Source organism: Lycorma delicatula, chromosome 13 (assembly GCF_047948215.1).
Source record: "Lycorma delicatula isolate Av1 chromosome 13, ASM4794821v1, whole genome shotgun sequence".
In the NCBI taxonomy this organism is placed as follows: domain Eukaryota; kingdom Metazoa; phylum Arthropoda; class Insecta; order Hemiptera; family Fulgoridae; genus Lycorma; species Lycorma delicatula.
In genome coordinates, this window is record NC_134467.1 from 54,592,048 (window position 1) to 54,619,869 (window position 27,822).

The 27,822-nt window shown below is 36.2% G+C and overlaps 1 protein-coding gene across 1 annotated transcript in view; it reads right to left on the reverse strand.

The window, feature by feature from the left end:
• LOC142334077 (rho guanine nucleotide exchange factor 10-like) overlaps window positions 1–27,822 on the reverse strand; it is a 238,382-nt gene that overhangs the window by 120,073 nt on the left and 90,487 nt on the right. Inside the window, exon 4 of the mRNA XM_075381754.1 lies at window positions 5,663–5,780. Coding sequence (XP_075237869.1) covers window positions 5,663–5,780 — 118 coding nt within the window. The remainder of the gene's footprint in view (window positions 1–5,662; window positions 5,781–27,822) is intronic.

Below are 27,822 nucleotides of genomic sequence, written 5' to 3' on the forward strand. Positions count from 1 at the left end.
ACATTAAGTGCGGTCTTAGTACATCAGAAAAGTTTTATTTGCAAAGCTTATCTTGTTTTACCTTTTACACATTCTCAAAAACGATTAGCCGCAGAATACGGAAATTTTGTATTTAGAACTGTTGTAACATCTAGTGTACAGCTCCCTTTTTTATTGCAATCGACATTTAGAATAAGCGAATGTCATGTCGGTAACAAACGTGTATATTATATCTGATTGTTTAATATTAACTGAAAATTATAATTTAAAATCTTATTATTTCTGGATTTTCTTAGAAAAATCTTTAAAAATAGTAATTAATTTTTAAAAAAATTTCATTTAATTATTTGACAGAACAATAAAATACAATGTTATGTCGGTACTAACTGTACATTTTTGAATCGTATTCAATTTAAGGCAACTGTTGAAAATTATTTTATTAATTACTGTTGACATTTGAATTCAAATTACACATTTTTTTATATATTTGTATTTACTTTACTATAAAAATTATTTTCATTTATAATAAGAACGATTTGTAAATTATTAATTTCAAAATACTTAAATTTATAATTTTATTTAATAAAAATGAAAATATCTTTCAATCGACATATTTTTCTTTTTTTTACGGGGAAGTGATTCTGGTCGTAGAAAAAGTACAGTACATAACTCGACTTGAAACAAATATTACGCACGAAAATTTTTCACTCGTGCATAATATGCTTGTTACATAATATAGTACTCTAGATCGGTATTATTCGTATCTTCGTGTGTTGTTATTTATGGTGCGTCGTATCGATAATAGTTAATAGTAATTAAACTATTCCGTTTACCGAACTCCTATATATCGTATACTTGTATAGTATTGTATACCGGTTAAATAGTTTTACTGTATAAATTTAAATGAAATGCAGCAAAAAATGCGTATACGCAACTTAATAGGCGTACAAGAAAGTCATGCGGTGTCCGTATCAGATTTTTAGTTTCAGTTAAAAAATTCAGAATTGAAAAATAATCAAATTCTAGGAAATAACATTTTGTATCAGACTTTCTCTCCTCTAATACTTTAGTTTAAATAAAGCGATAAACAACAACATTTTTCTGAAATTTCCAGAAAAATTGTCGAATCTATTCAAAAATGGATCGGCATAGATTTAATTTTAATTTTATTTATCGTTATATAATAAATCGCTAATAAGCCGCAGCATTATTAACAATATGTTGATCGGCTACTTCAAAAATGTTCACTGGAGAAGGTAAAATTAGGCACAAAATCATTTATTTTCTCGTTTTGAAATTTTAACTTTACGATCGAATAAAAAACTCCGCTAACTAAATTTTAGCAAACAAAAAATAACATTTTTCCCAGATATTTATGGCTAACTGAAATTGCCATTTTTCAGACAATCAAATACTGAATTTTTTAAAAATATCCTTGTACTTAATATTTAGGAATTCACTAATTTTTTCTCGCTTTTCACAGACTTCTTTATGATCTTTAGCTTTTGGGAAATGAGAAAATTAGAGACTAAATGTGTGCTTTCCTGGTAAAATCATGTAAATATTTAACAGCGTATCAATATGTAACTCCTATCCTCCGCTTTCAGAATACAAACCGGAAATAAAAAACTTCATTATGCGGTCTACACTTAACGGATGGTTTAAAAGAGGATTGATTATTCCTAGAGCACGTTTTCATAAAATGTTATAATTACTTCCTGTCTCCATAGCTAGTTTCTATTTATAATAACAGAAATATCCTTGAGAATTTAGGAATCTATAATCATCCCCTTGTTTCCCCATTTTATTTCCCCACGATAAAACCTTCTATCACAATCAAGCGGTAAAATAGACCGTAATTAAAAAACCGCTCAAAAAACTGAACAATTTTACAAATATGCTAAATTCAACGTAAACCAAATATGCCATCTGATTATACATTTAATGTAATTTCTCATGGCTATAAGACAGGCAATATTAACGACAATGATACCGGAAACGACTGCAAATTTTACATTAATTTAAAGTAATTTAATATTTTATAATTTTGAAGTGTTATCGTGTTTTGTTACTCGGTTCAAAAAAACAAAACAAAATAATAAATTAAAATACCGAGTTTACATTCTCACAAATTAAATATGGCAGAAAAATTTGAAGCATTTTCTCTCTGAAATGGAATTGTATATGTTATATATATTTTGCACATAGTGTATTTGATCAAAGACAACTTCCAGCAAGCCGGAAAGCAGCCCCAGCTTAGGCACCCCGAAAACAGCCTGCCAAGCAAGCGGCTCTCTTATGAGAGGTGGCAGATGATAGAATATATCCGGGTCAAGTTTGCAATCCCCGGTGCCTTTCTCAGCGCCGTTCGAGAAACCACTCGGTTTACATCTACGGGATCCACAGCCCACACGCCAAGGAACGGTGTCTCACCCGCCCTGACGCCGAATTCTGCTTTACCCTCCAGAGCATCTGGAAAAAGAGAATCCAGGAACGCCTGGCAAGTCGCCACAGATGTTAAAAGTGCGGTCTCGACCGCCAAACCCGCATCGAACATCGGACAGCATACGCAATGGATCTGGCAGGTAACATGTCTTCACGAGCTGCCAGGGGCTGCGCTGCAACTCGCGCGTGGAGTCTGCGATATCCCCGATAATCCCCGTTAAAGGGCGTCGCTGGTATCTTCTCCTAGCGGACCTAACTCTTGCGCGCAGCACGCTAAGGTGAGACGACCAAGCATCCAAACCCCATAGGGGGAACACACTCACTTTGTAACGTTACCGGTCGCCACACCACCCCCTCCGTTCCACGCCCTGAGGAGCTTTACCGGAGGTCGTCTTTAGACTCGTCTTAGACACTTAAGGTGAGAGGACCACCACGTTTTCCCGGATTCCCCTCTACGTTTACAGACGACTCCCCGGAAGCAGCGGTCATGACGGCTCCAAGCGCTCTCCTATCAGCGGACTGGCAACTACCTAAGGGTCCGTCCACTGGCCGAGGCCGCCGTAGGACCTTTTCGCAGCCGGTCTTGATAACCCGACCGAGTTGTTCAGCCGTCAATTCCACCTCCTCTCTGAGCTCCATGCGCCATTCCAACCCCTGTAAGGCAGCCGCACACTCGCAGCGCTGCAGCCTGCCGATCCAGGCCGCTTAAGTTATAGCGACCCAAATCTGGAGCTCTTAGACCGCCTCCGTAAACGATCTCACAGGTTATAAGCCTATGATCGCTCACACTGGCCTCGGGCTAAGCGGTCCGACTACTTTTACTTCGTAGCAAGTCGCCCGTCACCAAACTGACGTTGATGTAACTTTCCCCCGATTCGGAAGATAAGGTCGGGGGTTGTTCTGCGTCGTTAATCAAGTAGAGGTTCCTGGCTTCCGTGAACTGTTCCGAGACCAGCGCCTCTAGGGTCAGTAAGCAGTGAATCCCAGGCGGGAGTCTTGGCGTTAGCGTCCAGAGCAACCGGCACTCTGATGCCCGGGAGACCGTCCAGAATCCTGTCCAACTTCGCCGCCAGCAAGTCATCTATATTTCATCCAGGCTGGATGCCGGTACGACATCGAGAGTATCCCTCGTGATTCGCACGACGGTGAATCGCTCATCAGATCACAGGACATCCAGAAGACACCGGACGAATCTGAGCCGACCACGATCGCGGAGAGCGGCCGCCCCCCACGAGAATGAATAACTTCCACCCTGCGGAACCCGACCACCCTATCTCTGACCGCGTACGGCCCTGGACCAAGAGGACATCGAGGTTGTACTCCTCAAGGAGCCTCATGGCTTCACTGGTGGTCGCCTGGGAATGATACAGATTTAACTGCCCCAGGCGCAAACGTTCGACACGGTGGAGTCCGTCCCCAAAGGCTTCCCCCAATTCAAGCGTCGCCATAAACTGTATTCGTTACAGCTCTCGCCCGAGAGCAAGCACATTTTTTTTACACTGCCTACCCTCGACCCGGTGTCCAGTATCGCTGCCTTTGACCAAGGTACAGGCGGCGCACTTGGCAGGGCAATTGGCTATCCTGTGCCCCGGAAGAGCACAATGACCATACATCTCCGACTGCGCTCTGCAGCGGACAGAGGTATAACCAAAGCCCTGACACTTGAAGCATCGGGTGACTTCTTTATGGTCGACAACACTACATGATGTCCACCCGAAAAACAGACGTCCACCGACCAACAAGACCTGCCGGTCTTGTTGTTGGGCGAGGCCTCTAAAACCCAGTGACTCTTTAGGGTTCCTTTTTACCCAGCTGCCGAACCACCTTGTTAACTCTAAGGAAGTCCTCGGCGGCCATTATCTAAGGTAGGATTTTGACCGTGCACGGCCCTGAGGATTTCGGACTCCTCAACCCTTATCGTCCTCGGCACATCATATACCGATATCTGCGGCCTCCGTTCGGTCACAAACTGACCCTTTACCCCGTTCTTCTGCAGAACGTCGGTCTCCACCAGCTGCTTCGCCTGTCGCTCACTAACAATTCCCAACATCAACGCCACAGTCCCTTGTTTTCGTGACCCGGGAGGCTTAGATATAAAATAAAGCGTAGAAACTTTTGTCTAAAAAAATAAATCTATATCTATTGCTGTCTACAAAAAAAATTCAGCTACTTTTTTTTTATTAATATTTTTTACGGGTTTGCAATTAATAAGAACAAAAATCATATACGAATACACGTAAAAAAGCAAATTTAATATAAACTTATACAAATAGCTTTTCCAATCTAAGGATTCATCAATTACAATTAAATACTGTGTCGGGTAATTCATTACAGTTGTAAAATGTAAACACTGATAATTTTCATAATCAATTTAACAAACAGGTGATCGATCAAGAGTCAACTGAACAATTTGCAGTTGATACTCAGTATTTTTCAACCGATGATTAATCCATAGATGCAAAAAGCCATTACATAAATCGCTAAGCTAATATGAAGCTGCTATTTTGGTGTAATCATAATGATTTTTATTAATTATATATATCTACGTACGAGTAAATTAGATAGCTGTACAGTATTTCAAATACAGAGAGAGGTACAGTCAGATTTGCTATCTCTTAGAGTAATAATATTTATTGTAAACTCTTCCATACCATGATTAAAAAGAAGGAATCACTTATAGCGCTGAATATCTCTTGTTTTTCAAAGAGGCGGTAACATCATAGTAATCCTGGTATTCGTATGTGTACATAAAAGCATAAAAAAATACATAGCAATCATGTGGTAAAACAGTAGAATTTCAAATGCAAATTACATTCTCTGGCTAACAGAAGAGGACATCTGATTTAGAGTTTTTATAACTTGTAATTAAAAAATATAATATTTACAGTTACCTAAATAAAAATATAATATATACATAACTAAATCTTGTTCTCCTTTTACTTACAAACTAATGTGTTTTACATTAGCAGAAAGCTAAGAGAAATTAGTTTTTATATATGCAATTTCTGAGCTCAATAATTTGACAAACAATTCTATAAAATATTTATTTGTCGTGTTTTAAAATATGGACTTTTACTGTCGTTAAATTTCTAGTCACATAAGTATTATTTTAACGATAGTGTGGAAATTTAAAAAATATGTCATCTCCAATAACTGAATCAAAATAATTTGTTAAAAGATAGGCTACATGTATAATTTATTTAAAATAAATACACACAATAAAGTATTAAAGACATACTTGCTTTCATCTCCAGATGATAATTCGGCATCAGATCCTGAACTATGAAGTAACTGAGAATGTGTTGATTCATCCCAACAATTATTTGGTACACAACGGCTCTGAACAATGTGGTCATCTACAATAGAAAACGAACACAATAGTTAAATTAATTCTTCAATATTAAACAACCGATTCTGTAAAAATACATCGTTTAAATAAAATGCAATAGAATGATAACACAGTGCGAACATGAATACACACACACTCACAAAAAAGCTTATCGATCCGACTTTGATTTGATAAATGCTAGACAACAGAAAAAGGAAAGACTTCACACCTAAAGATTTGTATTTACGAGTGATGAAAGACCTATATATAAGGGCAATATTCGTACACTGGATGAACTGAAAAATAACGTAGATGAATTTGTGAATGTAATCACTCCTTTGGTGCTTCAGAATGTATTTTCAAACGTTATGAAAATTGTTCCTGCATGCCTGCAAGCAAATGCAATGCGGCCATATTGAGCATTTCCTCTATATAAAAACTCATTGTAGTACGATTCCTGTTTTTATCATCGTTATTTGAATATAATAGATTAAATATTTGTATATACTAGTGGACAGATTCGTTTGGGACACTCAATCTTTGCGGTTGAACTACTTCTTTAAAAAAGGCATGGCTTTTATGAAAAAAAATAGCAGGCTGAATGTAAAACTTAAAAATTTATTTAAAAAAATTCTTCAAATCGATGAATTCATGGATACAATAGCAGACCAATTAATACAAACTTCAAGTCATTTCTGTTTATTTTTATGTTGTGGCTACACTGCTTAATCACACCCATTCTTTAAATTATCAGTGTAATGTGAGGTTATTGTTCTTTGGTTACTTCGCAATTTTCAAGTTATAAATAGTGTTTTGTGAAAGTTTATTTCATTTTTTTATTACAAATTCATATTTTCATATATTTTTTTCCACGTGTCTTGAATATATAATAATAATAATAATAATAATAATAATAATAATGGATAACACTCCAAGAAAGCGTTTAAAGACGGTTTCTGTTTCTGAGCATACATATAACACAACAAATAGCTCCTGAATAGGTGTTGGACTAGGAACAGTGAATGTATTTTAAAACAGTTTAAAGAGAAACTGCTTCGGCAATGAAATGAAATCTTAGAAAGAAAACCCTACGACCAAAAATGTGAAAACGATTATAAATTCTTAAGTAATATACGAGTAATCTTCACAAATACAATGAAATTGAAAGAATGTCAGACTCTGCCAGAAAAAGAAGAGCCACCTTACAAAAATGAATGATAGCAGACTCGGAAAACAAATCCTCAACCGAATTTACAACAAAAAGAACATAGATCAATAGACCTCACAGGTTCATAAAACCTAATAGAAATGAAAATATCTATAAAAAAAATTGTAAAAGATAGAACAAGAGAAAGGGGGAAAAAGAAGCTAATGTCTGAGCAGAACAGAGAAGGCAAAATAACAAACGAATGAACTATTGAAAGACACGGCGCACCATTATCTACATACGTAATATGAAATTTTTATATATTTTCAGAAAAATATGGTATACGGTGAAATGATTCGTGTAATACCCTTTTATGAGGAAAGATACGCGTAAATGATATTTTAGTAATATCTAACCACGACAAATAAAATTTAAAAAGAATTAGATTCATATCGCAAAAAAATAAAATTAACTTTAAAAATCAATAATAATAATGAAAATAGTATTTTTTAAGGCCTTCACATCTCCCCTTACAGCCATCCCAGCCGCCATGAAGAAATCGTAACAAGAAAGCTGAGCGACCTACTCTAATGTGAAGAAAGTGCACAGAGCACCTTGGTGTATGCACTAGTCCTATCAAGGAATGTACACAACAGGGGAATATAAGAACGCTAAATTGAATATAAATATGATACTAAATTACAATGCACTACAAACTATAAAGATCTTGGTAATGCGACAAGCCAAAAACACTAAAAATAAAACACAAGTCAACTAAAGAACAAAAAATAGACATAACGAGACGTCAATCAAAAACCTATTCATTATAACGCTGGGTTTAACATGAAATATATCTACTAGCCAATCGTACTTGTTCAGCCTGCTAATATATTGCTAAAGGGATCAACCTCCTGTCCTTAAACCATTTAAACAGATAGCGCCTACTAGAACAAAAAAAAGGATTACATAAGCCTATATTTCTCAAATCACAACGGGCAGAGACAAGTTCTAGTCCGCACTGGACTAGAACTTGTCTCTCAAGGTCAGGTGCACTACCTGACCTTGAACGACTTCATATTCCAAAAACAACAATTATCCTTGTAGTTTTCAAAGAAAGAGATATCATAACAAAGATGCGGCATGCAGAAATGTCACTTCTGAACTGCTTCTACACTACTACTGGTATAACAGTTATAAATCACGATTCCAAATTACAACAAAAAATTCAAGAATATGTCTAACCGCAATCTTATAGGTGCAGATATTAACTAACTGGAAATGCCGACCCACCCAAAGAAGCAACCGTGACTCCTTCTGGACTTGGGAGACTATCCTACTTACAAGCTCGTTGAAAACTAACTTTCAATTCCAAGTTATTAAAAAAGTCGAGCAAACTAAGCATTTAGGAATCATCATCGATCAAGATTTGCATTGGAATTATCAAAGAATTATTATCGTATAAAAAATCAAATAAATGATTTACTTTTTTTACAAGCTTACTAACTTATTGCTAAAAATATCTTCACGATTACATATGGGTTATACTATAGTATTATTACTTATGGTATTATTTCACGGGGTTGAGCAAATAAAATGATTAAGCAAATGTTCATAATAAGGTTATCAAGTTTCTAAAAAAAAAAGAATAGTAATGCTCGGTTATCCAATAACTTACATAAGAAGTATATATTAGAAACAATCGCATTACATTATAAAGAACGACCACATAAATATGCTAAACGGTTCCATTACATGTAAAAAAAAAACAGTACTTTTACCTAAATCAACGATAAAAAAATAAAAAAGAACATATATATCATCAGTATTTTATTTCAACTTGTTGCTACCTGAACTCAGAATATAAGCTTCAAAAATATCAAAAATAAATTAGAAAACTGGATTAGAACGCTAAATTAAAACGAGGTGTGTATTGAAATAGAGAGAAATTTACGTATTAAGAAAAAAGTAAAGCATAAATTATTTTAGTTATTAAGTTTAGTACGATAAGTAGATTAATGTAAAATTTATTATGTAATCCAGGCTGCATAAAGAAGCTTAAGCATCTCTGCAGGGTTCAATGTTTTTTTTGTCTTCAGTCATTTGACTGGTTTGATGCAGCTCTCCAAGATTCCCTATCTAGTGCTAGTCGTTTCATTTCCGTATACCCTCTACATCCTACATCCCTAACAATTTATTTTACATATTCCAAACGTGGCCTGCCTACACAATTTTTTCCTTCTACCTGTGCTTCCAATATTAAAGCGACTATTCCAGGATGCCTTAGTATGTGGCCTATAAGTCTGTCTCTTCTTTTAACTATATTTTTCCAAATGCTTCTTTCTTCATCTATTTGCCGCAATACCTCTTCATTTGTCAATTTATCCACCCATCTGGTTTTTAACATTCTCCTATAGCACCGCATTTCAAAAGTTTCTAATCTTTTCTTCTCAGATACTCCGATTGTCCAAGTTTCACTTCCATATAAAGCGACGCTCCAAACATATACTTTCAAAAATCTTTTCCTGACATTTAAATTAATTTTTGATGTAAACAAATTATATTTCTTACTGAAGGCTCGTTTCGCTTGTGCTATTCGGGATTTTATATCGCTCCTGCTTCGTCCATCTTTACTAATTCTACTTCCCAAATAACAAAATTCTTCTACCTCCATAATCTTTTCTCCTCCCATTTTCACATTCAGTGGTCCATCTTTGTTATTTCTACTACATTTCATTACTTTTGTTTTGTTCTTGTTTATTTTCATGCGATAGTTCTTGCGTAGGACTTCATATATGCCGTTCATTGTTTCTTCTAAATCCTTTTTATTCTCGGCTAGAATTACTATATCATCAGCAAATCGTAGCATCTTTATCTTTTCAACTTATACTGTTACTCCGAATCTAAATTGTTCTTTAACATCATTAACTGCTAGTTCCATGTAAAGATTAAAAAGTAACGGAGATAGGGAACATCCTTGTCGGACTCCCTTTCTTATTACGGCTTCTTTCTTATGTTCTTCAATTATTACTGTTGCTGTTTGGTTCCTGTACATGTTAGCAATTGTTCTTCTATCTCTGTATTTGAACCCTAATTTTTTTAAAATGGTGAACATTTCATTCCAGTCTACGTTATCGAATGCCTTTTCTAGGTCTATAAACGCCAAGTATGTCGGTTTGTTTTTCTTTAATCTTCCTTCTACTATTAATCTGAGGCCTAAAATTGCTTCCTTTGTCCCTATACTTTTCCTGAAACCAAATTTGTCTTCTCGTAACAATTCGTCCACTCTCCTCTCAATTCTTCTGTATAGAATTCTAGTTCAGATTTTTGATGCATGACTAGTTAAACTAATTGTTCTGTATTCTTCACATTTATCTGCCCCTGCTTTCTTTGGTATCATGACTATAACACTTTTTTTGAAGTCTGATGGAAATTCCCCTTTTTCATAAATATTACACACCAGTTTGTATAATCTATCAATCGCTTTCTCACCTGCACTGCGCAGTAATTCTACAGGTATTCCGTCTATTCCAGGAGCCTTTTTGCCATTTAAATCTTTTAATGCTCTCTGAAATTCAGATCTCAGTATTGTTTCTCCCATTTCATCCTCCTCAACTTCCTCTTCTTCCTCTATAACACCATTTTCTAATTCATTTGCTCCGTATAACTCTTCAATATATTCCAACCATCTATCAACTTTACCTTTAGTATTATATATCGGTGTACTATCTTTGATTAACACATTATTAGATTTTAATTTATATACCCCAAAATTTTCCTTAACTTTCCTGTATGCTCCGTCTATTTTACCAATGTTCATTTCTCTTTCCACTTCTGAACACTTTTCTTTAATCCACTCTTCTTTCGCCAGTTTGCACTTCCTGTTTATAGTATTTCTTAATTGCCGATAGTTCCTTTTACTTTCTTCATCACTAGCATTCTTATATTTTCTACGTCCATCCATCAGCTGCAATATATCGTCTGAAACCCAAGGTTTTCTACCAGTTCTCTTTATTCCGCCTAAGTTCGCTTCTGCTGATTTAAGAATTTCCTTTTTAACATTCTCCCGTTCTACTTCTACATTTTCTACCTTATCTTTTTTACTCAGACCTCTTGCGATGTCCTTCTCAAAAATCTTCTTTACCTCCTCTTCCTCAAGCTTCTCTAAATTCCACCGATTCATCTGACACCTTTTCTTCAGGTTTTTAAACCCCAATCTTCATTTCAATATCACCAAAGTATGGCCGCTATCAATGTCTGCTCCAGGGTAAGTTTTGCAGTCAACGAGTTGATTTCTAAATCTTTGCTCAACCATGATATAATCTATCTGATACCTTGCAGTATCGCCTGGCTTTTTCCAAGTGGATATTCTTCTATCATGATTTTTAAATTGGGTGTTGGCAATTACTAAATTATACTTCGTGCAAAACTCTATAAGTCGCTCCCCTCTTTCATTCCTTTTGCCCAGCCCGTATTCACCCACTATATTTCCTTCCTTGCCTTTTCCAATGCTTGCATTCCAATCTCCAACTATTATTAAATTTTCATCTCCTTTTACGTGTTTAATTGCTTCATCAATCTCTTCATATACACACTCTACCTCATCATCATCATGGGCGCTTGTAGGCATATAGACATTAACAATCGTTGTCGGTTTAGGTTTTGATTTTATCCTTATTACAATGATTCTATCGCTATGCGTTTTGAAATACTCTACTCTCTTCCCTATCTTCTTGTTCATTATGAAATCTACTCCTGCCTGCCCATTATTTGAAGCCGAGTTAATTATTCTAAAATCACCTGACCAAAAGTCGCCTTCCTCTTCCCACCGAACCTTACTAATTCCTACTACAGCCACATTTATCCTATCCATTTCCCTTTTTAAATTTTCTAGCCTACCAACCTTTTTTAAACTTCTAACATTCCACGCTCCGACTCGTAGAATGTTATTTTTTAATTTTCTGGTGACTCCTTCCTTAGTAGTCCCCAACCGGAGATCCGAACGGGGGACTAGTTTACCTCCGGAATATTTTACCAAGGAAGGCGCCTCCATCATTGCTATATGAAAATGCAGAGAGCCACATTTTGTTGGAAAAAAAGGAGCTGTAGTTTTCCATTGCTTTCAGCTGCGCAGTACCCTCACTGACTGACCATCACTGACTGAGTGATGTTGATATGGCCGTTTAAATCAATGTGTAGTTACATAATGTTTTATGCGATTATGTATTGTATCTTATTATGTACCCCGGTAATGATTAATAAATAAATAAAATAAAGGTAAAATCGACCGCGCTGCATAGCGCGTTGAAGATTGACCAATCCTGTATATTTTGTCTTCAGTAGGTTCCATGAGCTGTTTTGACCAAATTAAGTGACAACTGTAAACCGACTATTTATGAATTACATCAATATCAGATTGCAAAATCTCCCGATCAGAGTAGTCGTTAACCCTAGCCGTGACTTAAGGTCATCGGTATATATAATGCCTTAAAAGAAATATCCGGTCTAATATCATTCATAAACAGAAAAAATAACAAAGGGCCAGGGTTGGACTGAGGTACACTGAATACAGCCTTACTCGTCTGAGCTATCTGTAATATAGCTCAACAACCGCATCAAGATGTAGTACTAATACCCAAAAGCTTTATAAAAGTCAAAAATAAATGACGTCGACTTGTTTATAGAATTCCTCTTTTAGAACAGTAAACAGAAGCATGTCGCTTAAATCAAATATCAACACTTAACCCGTGCTTATTCAGACGGCAGTAGAGGAGAAATGCCGGTTTAAACGCAATTTCAAGGTCATTCGACGCTGTGAACCCCTGGTGCGAGGCTAGATGAGGCGAGGTGAGCACCTCGTGCGAGGCTATAACAAGGCGAGGTGAGCACCTCGTGCGAGGCTATAACATTGAGCTACTGACAGCTCCGTGGCGTGAGTGGTAGAGTTTCAGCCTTTCATCCGGAGATCCCGGGTTCTAATCCCGGTAAAATAATAAAACCTTTTAAAATATAAATATACAAATTTAATAAAAACTATAACAATTACGTCAACGAACAAGTAGATATAAATCGTTATTATTTTCCTTATGAAAAACGCTAAATAACTGCACAATCATGTTATGTGAACCCCTGGTGCGAGGCTAGATGAGGCGAGGTGAGCACCTCGTGCGAGGCTATAACAAGGCGAGGTGAGCACCTCGTGCGAGGCTATAACATTGAGCTACTGACAGCTCCGTGGCGTGAGTGGTAGAGTTTCAGCCTTTCATCCGGAGATCCCGGGTTCTAATCCCGGTAAAATAATAAAACCTTTTAAAATATAAATATACAAATTTAATAAAAACTATAACAATTACGTCAACGAACAAGTAGATATAAATCGTTATTATTTTCCTTATGAAAAACGCTAAATAACTGCACAATCATGTTATGTGAACCCCTGGTGCGAGGCTAGATGAGGCGAGGTGAGCACCTCGTGCGAGGCTATAACAAGGCGAGGTGAGCACCTCGTGCGAGGCTATAACATTGAGCTACTGACAGCTCCGTGGCGTGAGTGGTAGAGTTTCAGCCTTTCATCCGGAGATCCCGGGTTCTAATCCCGGTAAAATAATAAAACCTTTTAAAATATAAATATACAAATTTAATAAAAACTATAACAATTACGTCAACGAACAAGTAGATATAAATCGTTATTATTTTCCTTATGAAAAACGCTAAATAACTGCACAATCATGTTATGTGAACCCTGGTGCGAGGCTAGATGAGGCGAGGTGAGCACCTCGTGCGAGGCTATAACAAGGCGAGGTGAGCACCTCGTGCGAGGCTATAACATTGAGCTACTGACAGCTCCGTGGCGTGAGTGGTAGAGTTTCAGCCTTTCATCCGGAGATCCCGGGTTCTAATCCCGGTAAAATAATAAAACCTTTTAAAAATATAAATATACAAATTTAATAAAAACTATAACAATTACGTCAACGAACAAGTAGATATAAATCGTTATTATTTTCCTTATGAAAAACGCTAAATAACTGCACAATCATGTTATGTGAACCCTGGTGCGAGGCTAGATGAGGCGAGGTGAGCACCTCGTGCGAGGCTATAACAAGGCGAGGTGAGCACCTCGTGCGAGGCTATAACATTGAGCTACTGACAGCTCCGTGGCGTGAGTGGTAGAGTTTCAGCCTTTCATCCGGAGATCCCGGGTTCTAATCGCGGTAAAATAATAAAACCTTTTAAAATATAAATATACAAATTTAATAAAAACTATAACAATTACGTCAACGAACAAGTAGATATAAATCGTTATTATTTTCCTTATGAAAAACGCTAAATAACTGCACAATCATGTTTAGACCTGCTTATCTATTGCACACACATCTGCTCAAGTTTTAACAACAATTTTTTTCCTTATAAACAGGAAACGCTTATCAACCAACTGGTATAATTAGCGAATTTCGAACAGTGCACTACCATTTCAAAAGTGGATTTGATTGCAGACGAAGAGTTTATACTGTACGTTGTTGAATGTGATATATTTGAAAATTTTGATCCGAATATTGGTGAAGTATATGTTTATATTGAATCAATTCGGAATATATATGAACGAAAGAAGAAGAAGCATCATAGTAAATAATCAGGTAAGTGTTTTGATTCTTAATAAGATAAGTTATGTAGAAAGCATTAATGGTGTTCTCACCTAACTTTTAGTTCAAACACTATTTTAAAAAACTACCTAAGATAAGTCAGTGTCTTAAGAAATTAGAAATAATAACAGTAAAATCTCTGAAAATATAAATTTAATAAAAAAGTAGAATAATAAATTTTAAAAATTAAAAGAGAACTATTAACAATGTCCGCTATTATGTTATGTCATATAGATATAATTAAAATTAAATTTTGAAATATATCTGAAAAGTTAAACATATTTATTTAAACAAAATCGAAAATGTATGACTAGTTTACGAGCTCAAAATGCCACATCCATATCGTTAATATCGTATCGATTATAATTCGATATTTCGTCCTAACCTAAAGTATTCGATATATCAGCATAACGTATTTTTAGTCGATGTTAATTTACGCGCGCAATTTTCCACATCTAATACCGTTTATATCGTTTCATCCTAACTTAATTAGTCGGTGTTAATATTAAGCATGCAAAGTGATACATCCAGTATAATTAAAATATAAATTATCCATATCTAACATTAATCAAAAAACTAGAAAAAGTATTTTTTCTTATTTGTTTAAGATATGCTCAATAAGCTGCCATATAATATCGTATTACAACTTTACGTAACTCTTCAAGTTTTTTCGGCTGCAAATAAAAATTATTATAAAAATTACATCATGCTTCATGTGGGTAACAAAAAAAATATATGTAAGGTACATAAAAACGATGTAAACGAATATAAAATGAACATAAAAGATCATGAAAGAACCATAATCAAACGTGAAACATACATAAACGAACATGAACCATACCTGAACAGTATACGAAACGAACAAGAAACTTACATGATAAAAACATGAATTCAACATAAACGAACATGAAACAACTTAATCAATCATAAAATGAAAATGAAAGAGTTATAATTCGAATATTAAAGATCATAACAGAAACGTAAAAACGTCAAACAAAATGAAAATGAAAATTATTATAAACAAATATGAAATGAGCATAAAAACAATGTCAACTTTGGACGATTTCTTCATGCTTACATTGGAATTCGTAAGTGTAAATCGTACTAGTGCCTTTATCTTCTGATAACCAGCATTAGAGTTACTTAATCAGTCAAATTTAACAAGATACATAAAAACGATGTAAACGAATATAAAATGATCATAAAAGATCATGAAAGAACTATAATCAAACGTGAAACATACATAAACGAACATGAACCATACCTGAACAGTATACGAAACGAACATGAAAGAAACTTACATGATAAAAACATGAATTCAACATAAACGAACATGAAACAACTTAATCAATCATAAAATGAAAATGAAAGAGTTATAATTCGAATATTAAAGATCATAACAGAAACGTAAAAACGTCAAACAAAATGAAAATGAAAATTATTATAAACAAATATGAAATGAGCATAAAAACAATGTCAACTTTGGACGATTTCTTCATGCTTACATTGGAATTCGTAAGTGTAAATCGTACTAGTGCCTTTATCTTCTGATAACCAGCATTAGAGTTACTTAATCAGTCAAATTTAACTATAACTCAGTTGAGTTTGGTTTGATTTACGACTACATTAAAACTTAAGTAAATGTACAAGACATCTAAATTTAATTATCAAATGGACTTTACTCGTTTAAATCTGATCCGATTTCAAATGTTATTTGAGTTCCATCATATTAGTGGTCATATGTTGTATACCTGACTGGATACACATAGACGAGGTAACGCACAGGCTTTTAATAATCGTTTTTTCCTGTTCGAGGTCAAGACGTCGCTATCGATCACGTGATACCATTTCAATTTTTTTTTGTAATATCAGAAACAAATTAAAATAACATATATCGTAACATTGTTTTTTTTGGTGTGTTTCATTATATATATTATTTATTTTATTTGTTTAAAAGTATTTTTTTAATTGTATTTATTTTAATTGTTTAAAAGTATTTATTTTTTTTTAATTTATAAAGTATTTTTTTTAAATTTAATTAAATAATTTATTTGATTTGATTTGATTGAAAGTTATTTGATAATACCATACTGTTCCATTAGTATTTATTTTTTTAATTAATTAAAGTAAAACTTACCTTGCTAATTAAGATGAAAATGTAATGATCTCTCTCCGATCGATGTATTCACTTTCAATAACAGATTGCGAATGATGAAATCACACAAATTTTTTCACTTATTTACAATCACAACCGGATTTAAACGACGCAAGTTATAGGTAAGAAATTAAAATAAATACGATTCGTGGAATTATTTATCGTGTCGATAAGAACAAAAAAAAAATAATTGGCTTGTGGTTTTAATTATTAAAAAAAAAAAACATTTTCCTTATCGCATCCGCTCTTATTAGAGACGACGTTCCAGTTCGCACGTGCGCACTAACGGCTAGTGCGCATGCGCCGATTCATATACAAAAACGGCCCGAAAGAGAGAAGAGAGAAAATAAAGAGGGAAGGGGCAGGATAGGCATTCGTGTATCGGAGACTGCAACGATGGTATAGAAACGGTGGCTATGTGTGTGTGTGTGTGTGTGTGTGTGTGTGTGTGTGTGTGTGTGTGTATTAATATTACTGTACCATAGCAAATACGATTCTTGGAATTATTTTTCGTGACGATAAGAATAATTTATGACTTTGGTAAAAAAAATAATTGGCTCAATTCGCGGAATTAATTATAATGACGATAACAATAAAAAATTATTTATAGCGTTGATAAGAAATAATTGGCTCGACCGGATGTGATTAGTAGATAAGAACTTAAAATAAAAATAATTTATGGCTTTGATAAGAAAAATAATTGACTCAACCAGATGTTGTTAAGCAATTAAAATAAATATTGATAATATTAATTTATGGCTTTGATAAAAAAAAAAAAATAATTGGTTCAATTCGTGGAATTAATTATCGTGACGATAACAATAAAAAATTATTTATAGCGTTGATAAGAAATAATTGGCTCGACCGGATGTGATTAGTAGATAAGAACTTAAAATAAAAATAATTTATGGCTTTATAAATTATATTAGGTATACATCATATTAGTGGTCATATGTTGTATACCTGACTGGATACACATAGACGAGGTAACGCGCAGGCTTTTAATAATCGTTTTTTTTCCTGTTCGAGGTCAAGACGTCGCTATCGATCACGTGGCTTGGGTGTGGTACTTTGTGCGCGTATGATAATTTCCATGTTTCTTTTGGTCGAGATGACGTAATGGTTTTTTCCTGTTCAAACATGTTTGAGCTCACGCGGCTTGGGTGTGGTACTTTGTGCGCGTGTAATAACTGTCATGTTTTCTATTGGTCGAGATGACGGCATTGTGTGAGTGGTGGGAAGAAGAGGTATATAATGCGTTATTATAAATACTGTTTAACTCATTCACTTCTTGTAACTCGCTGTGTTCGCTTGTATCTCATGTTTATATTGATTCAATACGGAATATATATTTGAACCAAAGAAGAAGAAGCATCATATTAAATAACAAGGTAAGTGTTTTGATTCTTAATAAGATTTGTTTATGTAGAAAGCCTCTAAGCATTAATGGTGTTCTCACCTAACTTTTAGTACAAACACTAATTAAAACCTTCCTAAGATAAGTCAGTATCTTAGAAATTAGAAATATTAACAGTAAAATCTCTTAAAATATAAATTTAAAAAATTAAAAGAGAACTATTAAAAATATCCTCTTTTATGTTATGTCACATAGATATAATTAAAATTAAATTTTGATGTATATCTGAAAAATTAAACATTTATTTAATTAAACAAAATCGAAAATGTTGTTTCCATTATAGAAACATCTAATTAAAAAAGTAAATATAATTACATTGTCTATGCATATAATCTTCGCTCATATTATATAACGAATCATGTTTTTTTAAATTGCAAATTTTATTGTAATCTGTACAACGTAAGTTATAGACTACTCATGCTTCATGTGGCTAACAAAAAAAAAATATGTAAGGTACATAAAAACGATGGATATAAACGAATATAAAATGAACATAAAAGATCATGAAAGGATCATAATCGAACGTGATACACGCATAAACGAACATGAACCATACCTGAACAGTATACGAAACGAACATAAAAGTTCATGAAACTAACATGATAAAAACATGAATTCAACATAAACGAACATGAAATAACTTAAACAATCATAAAATGAAAATGAAAGTCATAATTCGAATATTAAAGATCATAACATAAACGTAAAAGCATCCTAAATTATTATAAACAAATATGAAATGTGCATAAAAACAATGATAACTTTGGTCGATTTCTTCATGCTTACATTGGAATTCGTAAGCGTAAATCGTACTAGCGCCTTTATCTTCTGATAACCAGCATTAGAGTTACTTAAACAGTCAAATTTATCTGTAACTCACACGAGTTTGGTTTAATTTACGACTAAGTTAAAACTTAAGTATACAAGACAACTAAATTAAATTATCAACTGAACTTTACTCGTTTGATTAACTCTTATCCGATTTCAATTGTTATCGAATCATTCTTACGAATCGATACTGTGTACACACATCCGGTTGAAAATTAAAACTCAAGTAGCTGCTCCCTTTAAAGTCCGCCAACTAGGTACTTAAGCTGTCTCCTCTAGGCGATTTCTTCAGTCCTGCATTGGATTTCGTGAGAGTAAGTTGTACTAGTGCTTATATTCGGATAACCAGCCTTAGATTTACTTAAACAGTCAAATTGTAAGTTATCCGAGTTTGGTTTGATCTACGCCTACAACATCATAATTGTTAGCTTAATACAGCAATTAGACCGACTACGATAAACTTAATGTAAGTATATAAGACTACATAAATATTATTCGCATTATTAATTCTCACCCGATATATAGGCTCATATTCGACCACAATCTAATTCGTGATTGTTACTGTTTTTTGTTGCAGGAACATGTCTGGAGTAAACCGTTACAAGAAGATCAGACTCTCTGCGATCGATCAAATCGGCCGGTTCATCCTTGTTGAAAACGCATTCAATTGCAACCTTGCCACATATTACTACAAGAATGACAATCAAACAAACAAGGACATCGGACCACTTTTAAATTCTATGAAGCTTGAAATCGGAACGTTGCTGACCGAAACGGTTGATCGCTATGGTTCTATAAAATACAACATCTTAATCGAGCTGTCGTACGAAAAGCCAATGATCGATGAGTATAGAGACATATGCTTCAAAACAAAAAACTTTGCGGTCATCAACGTGAACGATATCGAACATTCGATAGAAGCTGCGTTCGAGTCATTGCTTCGCGAAGAGACCAATTTTGAAGGAAAGCAGAGCGGTTGGACGCTTCTGAGTATTGATGGGGTCTTAGTTCGCATAAATCGTTACCGTCCACTCAAAGGGTCATCTTTCATTCCTCTACCTAAATCCATCCTACACAAACATGCCGTCGTCAACGTGAAGAATAACGACGATCTTTGTTTCGTATGGTCGATCCTGTGCAAGTACGTGCAAGGTCGTGATCGTAATCGTATAGATAAGAGATACGACGCCCTATTAAACAAATACAATTTTGGTTCCCTTAACTTTCCAACACCTTTGAGTGATGTCTACAAATTCGAAAAAATGAACGATGGGGTTTCTGTAAACATTTACTCGGTAGATGAAAACGAAAACATCATTCCGATCAAGGTTTGTTCTGCTGAAAAACATGACCATTTTGATCTTTTGTTGCTAGTCGAAGGCGATCGCCATCATTTCTGTTTCATTTCCGATTTCGAAAGGTTGATAGGATCCCAGCTGACGAAACATGAGCATGGAATTAAGATTTGTAAAAGGTGTTTCACCTACTACAAAACTGATAAAGATTGTGCAAGAAAAATGGCGGATCATCTCGAAAGATGCAGCAGTAATCCTCCTGCAAGAGTAGTTCTCCCCGAAGTGCAGGAAGACGGCTCTCAACCCGTATTGCAATTCAAGAATTACCATCATATGTTTCCAGTTCCTATAGTATGTTACGCCGATTTTGAATGTATCTTAAAACCGATCGCAAAGTGCTATCCTAACCCCAAAAGTTCATACACCGTTTCTACGGAGCAGCACATCCCCATGAGCTATTGTGTGTATTTTGTAGTTCATCCTTCCACGCCGGAAGCCGTTCGAAACGTGATTCCAACAGACCCTATACTTTACAGAGGAAAAGAAGCGTCCTGTTCGTTTATGCAACTCCTCCATGACGTAGCTGCTCGTGTTGGTGAAGTCCTAAAAGTGTACAAAGTAATGGAATTTTCTGAAGAAGACAGAAATTCCTTCGACTCAGCCACAAAGTGTCAGATGTGTAATGTGAAATTCACCCCTGAGGTCCGACCGGTGAGAGACCACTGTCACATCACAGGAAACTACCGCGCAGCACTATGTTCCATATGTAACCTGAAAAGGGTTAGTCGGACCTTCATCCCCGTTTTCATACATAACAGTTCAAACTATGATTCCCATTTCATCGTCAGAGAACTAGGCTATGACGAAAAACAAATCACTGTGATCCCGAACTCTACCGAAAAATACATCTCCTTTTCGAAGAGAATCAACGACCGTATTTCCGTTCGCTTTATCGACACCTACCGATTCATGGCCTCCAGCCTAGATTACCTTGTAAAAACCATACCTACCGATAAATTCAACCATACCAAAAGGTTTTTCAACGAATCGGATATGCCCCTTGTTACCAGAAAAGGAGTCTACCCATACGAGTACACCACCTCTTGGGAAACCCTAGAAGAGACCTCTCTTCCTCCGATAGAGGAATTCTACAGCAGTCTCACGGGATCGGGTATATCCGAAGATGACTATGAACATGCGATAAAAGTGTGGGACCATTTCAAAATAAACACACTAGGTCAATATAGCGATCTTTACCTGAAATGCGACGTGCTGCTCCTGTCGGACGTTTTCGAAAATTTCAGATCCCTGTGCCTTAGGGAATATAGTCTAGACTGTGCGCATTACTTCACCCTGCCTGGTTTCTCGTTCGATGCGATGTTGTTCAAAACGAATATCCAACTTGAACTGATCACAGATTACGACATCTACATGTTCTTTGAAAATGGTATCCGCGGTGGTATTTCGGTTTGTGTTAAAAAACATGGGGAAGCAAATAACCCCTACATCCCAGATGGATATAATCCCCATCAACCGCCCAAATACCTCATCTACCTTGACGCCAACAACTTATACGGCTGGGCCTTGAGCCAATGTCTTCCGTACAAGGATATACGGTGGGTAACGACTGAAGAAAAAGATTCTGTGATGGCAAATTTCATGGCCATACCAGACGATGGTCCAACCGGATATATACTCGAAGTAGATGTTGAATATCCCTCACACCTCCACAATGCGCACAGTGACTTTCCCTTTCTGCCTACGAACGAAACCCCTCCGATCTCTAATTACCCCAAACTCATCCCATCGTTACGGAACAAGTCGAAATATATCTGTCACTTCTCCACCCTAAAACAGGCGATTAGAAACGGACTTCGGGTTACCAAAGTTCACAAAATGTTGCAGTTCGCACAGTCCGCATGGTTGAAGGGCTACATTGAGCTCAACACGCTGAATCGCCAAGCAGCTCGAAATGAATTTGAAAAAGACCTCTTTAAACTGATGAACAATGCAGTTTTCGGAAAATGTATGGAGAACGTCAGAAAGAGGGTTAACATCGAATTGGTTTCCTCTGAAAAAAGGCTGATGAAGCTCATCAGTAAACCTACCTTTCAGGATAGGATCATATATAATGAAACTCTATGCGCCGTTCAGTGCTCTAAGGAAAAGATATATTTCGACAAACCTATATACGTGGGTCTGTCCGTGCTCGAGTTGAGCAAGACTCTTATGTATAACTTTCACTATGATGTTATGAAAAAAAAGTACGGATCGAAAATATCTCTACTGTACATGGATACGGACAGTTTTTTCTACGAAGTGAAAACTGACGACTTTTACCAAGACCTACAAGAAAGTACGTTCGCAGATTACTTCGACACGTCCGACTACCCGGTAGCTCATCCCTGTCACTCGCTGAAGAATAAGAAAGTGATAGGAAAATTCAAGGATGAGTGCAGCGGAATACCGATCCGAGAGTTCATCGGCTTGAGAGCAAAACTATATACGTTCAAAACTGGTCCTGGAAAAATTATCAAAAAAGCTAAAGGAATAAAAAAGAATGTAGTTAAAAACGAAATTGAATTTGAAGATTATAAAAAGTGTTTGCTCGATAGTAATACTGTTGTGTACAGGACCATGAAGATGTTTAGATCTAAAAAACACATAATCGAAACTATCCAACAGAACAAATTAGCTCTAAGTTATTTTGACGATAAACGTGTCGCTATAGACAGACTAAATACTCTGCCGTGGGGTCATGTCAGTATCCCGCTGGAATTGAATCAAGTATTTAACGATAGGACCGAGGCGACCACATCGGAGGATGTGATGGAGTAATTCGTGGCTAACATGGTATTCATATTAAAACATGGTCTGGAAGTGGGGTTGGAAGGCCAGCTTCTGGAGGTTGGCGGCGGGGGTCCAACAGGATCGCCGTCGCTGGATGCCCCAGGAGACGCTGGAAACCCTCACGGAAGGGCAGCACATGAAGAGCCACTAGCACGCGCGGAGACGATGCTATATCATAGTGTGTTCCATACCGTTTTGTGAGAGGGAGAGGTTTTTAGTAGGTCCCTGTGTCCGCAGGAAACCCCCCATACCCCACACTTCTACTGAACATCTGGCTGCAGATTAAAAAATATATATATATATAAAAAAGGAAAACAGGTATTTTAACGTTACGTTATACATATTTAAAAAAAAAAAAAAAAAAAAAAAAAAAAAAAAAAAAAAAAAAAAAAAAAAAATACAAAAAAGAAAAAAAAATTCGAGTGTTTTATAGTAGGCCTCTCGGGGAGAGATTTCACTCATGTAAAAAAAAAAATCTCAACGCGCCGCTGTTGCTACCTCCAGGGTGGTGTGGAAACGCAACAATCATTTTTTACTTATTTATGTAAAAACAATAAGTGAGAAATGAACCCGAGACCTACGGATGAAAGGCCGAGACAATAAAAACTATAACAGCGAGCGACTGAAAGCTATGATCTTCCATTCCACAGTAATCAAGCGAGAAATAACGTTATTTATCAGTTTGGCAATTAACTCTACACTGTTATCGCATCCTGTTTTTAAAATTATCGATCACGCGCATTCCGTAAACACTCACACATATACCGTTTCTAAGAATTGATACATCGTTTTCCCTCGTACAGTTACATCCCGTTATATTATTCAAAGACTACTAGTCATATCATTTATACTCCTGCATTGTGTTTGTATCATTAATGATATTCTCACCTAAATTTTAGCTCAAACGTTATTTAAAACCTCCTTAGATAAGAAGGTATCTCACGTCTCGAAGAGACGTGAGATACCTTCTTTAATTATATCTTTAAATAATTGTTAAAAGGTGTAGTTAAATATTTTCTAAAAGTGACAGATCGGAACTGGATTTTATTAAACATCATCATCATCATCTTAATAAGTTAAATGTTTTAAATATTTATCTCTTTGAAAAACATAAGTGTAGAAGGTCTGTAAGCATTAATGACTGCCTCTTCGAGACGTGAGATAGTAAGAGGCAGTCATTAATGCTTACAGACCTTCTACACTTATGTTTTTCAAAGAGATAAATATTTAAAACATTTAACTTATTAAGATGATGATGATGATGTTTAATAAAATCCAGTTCCGATCTGTCACTTTTAGAAAATATTTAACTACACCTTTTAACAATTATTTAAAGATATAATTAAAGAAGGTATCTCACGTCTCTTCGAGACGTGAGATACCTTCTTATCTAAGGAGGTTTTAAATAACGTTTGAGCTAAAATTTAGGTGAGAATATCATTAATGATACAAACACAATGCAGGAGTATAAATGATATGACTAGTAGTCTTTGAATAATATAACGGGATGTAACTGTACGAGGGAAAACGATGTATCAATTCTTAGAAACGGTATATGTGTGAGTGTTTACGGAATGCGCGTGATCGATAATTTTAAAAACAGGATGCGATAACAGTGTAGAGTTAATTGCCAAACTGATAAATAACGTTATTTCTCGCTTGATTACTGTGGAATGGAAGATCATAGCTTTCAGTCGCTCGCTGTTATAGTTTTTATTGTCTCGGCCTTTCATCCGTAGGTCTCGGGTTCATTTCTCACTTATTGTTTTTACATAAATAAGTAAAAAATGATTGTTGCGTTTCCACACCACCCTGGAGGTAGCAACAGCGGCGCGTTGAGATTTTTTTTTTTACATGAGTGAAATCTCTCCCCGAGAGGCCTACTATAAAACACTCGAATTTTTTTTTCTTTTTTGTATTTTTTTTTTTTTTTTTTTTTTTTTTTTTTTTTTTTTTTTTTTTTAAATATGTATAACGTAACGTTAAAATACCTGTTTTCCTTTTTTATATATATATATATTTTTTAATCTGCAGCCAGATGTTCAGTAGAAGTGTGGGGTATGGGGGGTTTCCTGCGGACACAGGGACCTACTAAAAACCTCTCCCTCTCACAAAACGGTATGGAACACACTATGATATAGCATCGTCTCCGCGCGTGCTAGTGGCTCTTCATGTGCTGCCCTTCCGTGAGGGTTTCCAGCGTCTCCTGGGGCATCCAGCGACGGCGATCCTGTTGGACCCCCGCCGCCAACCTCCAGAAGCTGGCCTTCCAACCCCACTTCCAGACCATGTTTTAATATGAATACCATGTTAGCCACGAATTACTCCATCACATCCTCCGATGTGGTCGCCTCGGTCCTATCGTTAAATACTTGATTCAATTCCAGCGGGATACTGACATGACCCCACGGCAGAGTATTTAGTCTGTCTATGGCGACACGTTTATCGTCAAAATAACTTAGAGCTAATTTGTTCTGTTGGATAGTTTCGATTATGTGTTTTTTAGATCTAAACATCTTCATGGTCCTGTACACAACAGTATTACTATCGAGCAAACACTTTTTATAATCTTCAAATTCAATTTCGTTTTTAACTACATTCTTTTTTATTCCTTTAGCTTTTTTGATAATTTTTCCAGGACCAGTTTTGAACGTATATAGTTTTGCTCTCAAGCCGATGAACTCTCGGATCGGTATTCCGCTGCACTCATCCTTGAATTTTCCTATCACTTTCTTATTCTTCAGCGAGTGACAGGGATGAGCTACCGGGTAGTCGGACGTGTCGAAGTAATCTGCGAACGTACTTTCTTGTAGGTCTTGGTAAAAGTCGTCAGTTTTCACTTCGTAGAAAAAACTGTCCGTATCCATGTACAGTAGAGATATTTTCGATCCGTACTTTTTTTTCATAACATCATAGTGAAAGTTATACATAAGAGTCTTGCTCAACTCGAGCACGGACAGACCCACGTATATAGGTTTGTCGAAATATATCTTTTCCTTAGAGCACTGAACGGCGCATAGAGTTTCATTATATATGATCCTATCCTGAAAGGTAGGTTTACTGATGAGCTTCATCAGCCTTTTTTCAGAGGAAACCAATTCGATGTTAACCCTCTTTCTGACGTTCTCCATACATTTTCCGAAAACTGCATTGTTCATCAGTTTAAAGAGGTCTTTTTCAAATTCATTTCGAGCTGCTTGGCGATTCAGCGTGTTGAGCTCAATGTAGCCCTTCAACCATGCGGACTGTGCGAACTGCAACATTTTGTGAACTTTGGTAACCCGAAGTCCGTTTCTAATCGCCTGTTTTAGGGTGGAGAAGTGACAGATATATTTCGACTTGTTCCGTAACGATGGGATGAGTTTGGGGTAATTAGAGATCGGAGGGGTTTCGTTCGTAGGCAGAAAGGGAAAGTCACTGTGCGCATTGTGGAGGTGTGAGGGATATTCAACATCTACTTCGAGTATATATCCGGTTGGACCATCGTCTGGTATGGCCATGAAATTTGCCATCACAGAATCTTTTTCTTCAGTCGTTACCCACCGTATATCCTTGTACGGAAGACATTGGCTCAAGGCCCAGCCGTATAAGTTGTTGGCGTCAAGGTAGATGAGGTATTTGGGCGGTTGATGGGGATTATATCCATCTGGGATGTAGGGGTTATTTGCTTCCCCATGTTTTTTAACACAAACCGAAATACCACCGCGGATACCTTTTTCAAAGAACATGTAGATGTCGTAATCTGTGATCAGTTCAAGTTGGATATTCGTTTTGAACAACATCGCATCGAACGAGAAACCAGGCAGGGTGAAGTAATGCGCACAGTCTAGACTATATTCCCTAAGGCACAGGGATCTGAAATTTTCGAAAACGTCCGACAGGAGCAGCACGTCGCATTTCAGGTAAAGATCGCTATATTGACCTAGTGTGTTTATTTTGAAATGGTCCCACACTTTTATCGCATGTTCATAGTCATCTTCGGATATACCCGATCCCGTGAGACTGCTGTAGAATTCCTCTATCGGAGGAAGAGAGGTCTCTTCTAGGGTTTCCCAAGAGGTGGTGTACTCGTATGGGTAGACTCCTTTTCTGGTAACAAGGGGCATATCCGATTCGTTGAAAAACCTTTTGGTATGGTTGAATTTATCGGTAGGTATGGTTTTTACAAGGTAATCTAGGCTGGAGGCCATGAATCGGTAGGTGTCGATAAAGCGAACGGAAATACGGTCGTTGATTCTCTTCGAAAAGGAGATGTATTTTTCGGTAGAGTTCGGGATCACAGTGATTTGTTTTTCGTCATAGCCTAGTTCTCTGACGATGAAATGGGAATCATAGTTTGAACTGTTATGTATGAAAACGGGGATGAAGGTCCGACTAACCCTTTTCAGGTTACATATGGAACATAGTGCTGCGCGGTAGTTTCCTGTGATGTGACAGTGGTCTCTCACCGGTCGGACCTCAGGGGTGAATTTCACATTACACATCTGACACTTTGTGGCTGAGTCGAAGGAATTTCTGTCTTCTTCAGAAAATTCCATTACTTTGTACACTTTTAGGACTTCACCAACACGAGCAGCTACGTCATGGAGGAGTTGCATAAACGAACAGGACGCTTCTTTTCCTCTGTAAAGTATAGGGTCTGTTGGAATCACGTTTCGAACGGCTTCCGGCGTGGAAGGATGAACTACAAAATACACACAATAGCTCATGGGGATGTGCTGCTCCGTAGAAACGGTGTATG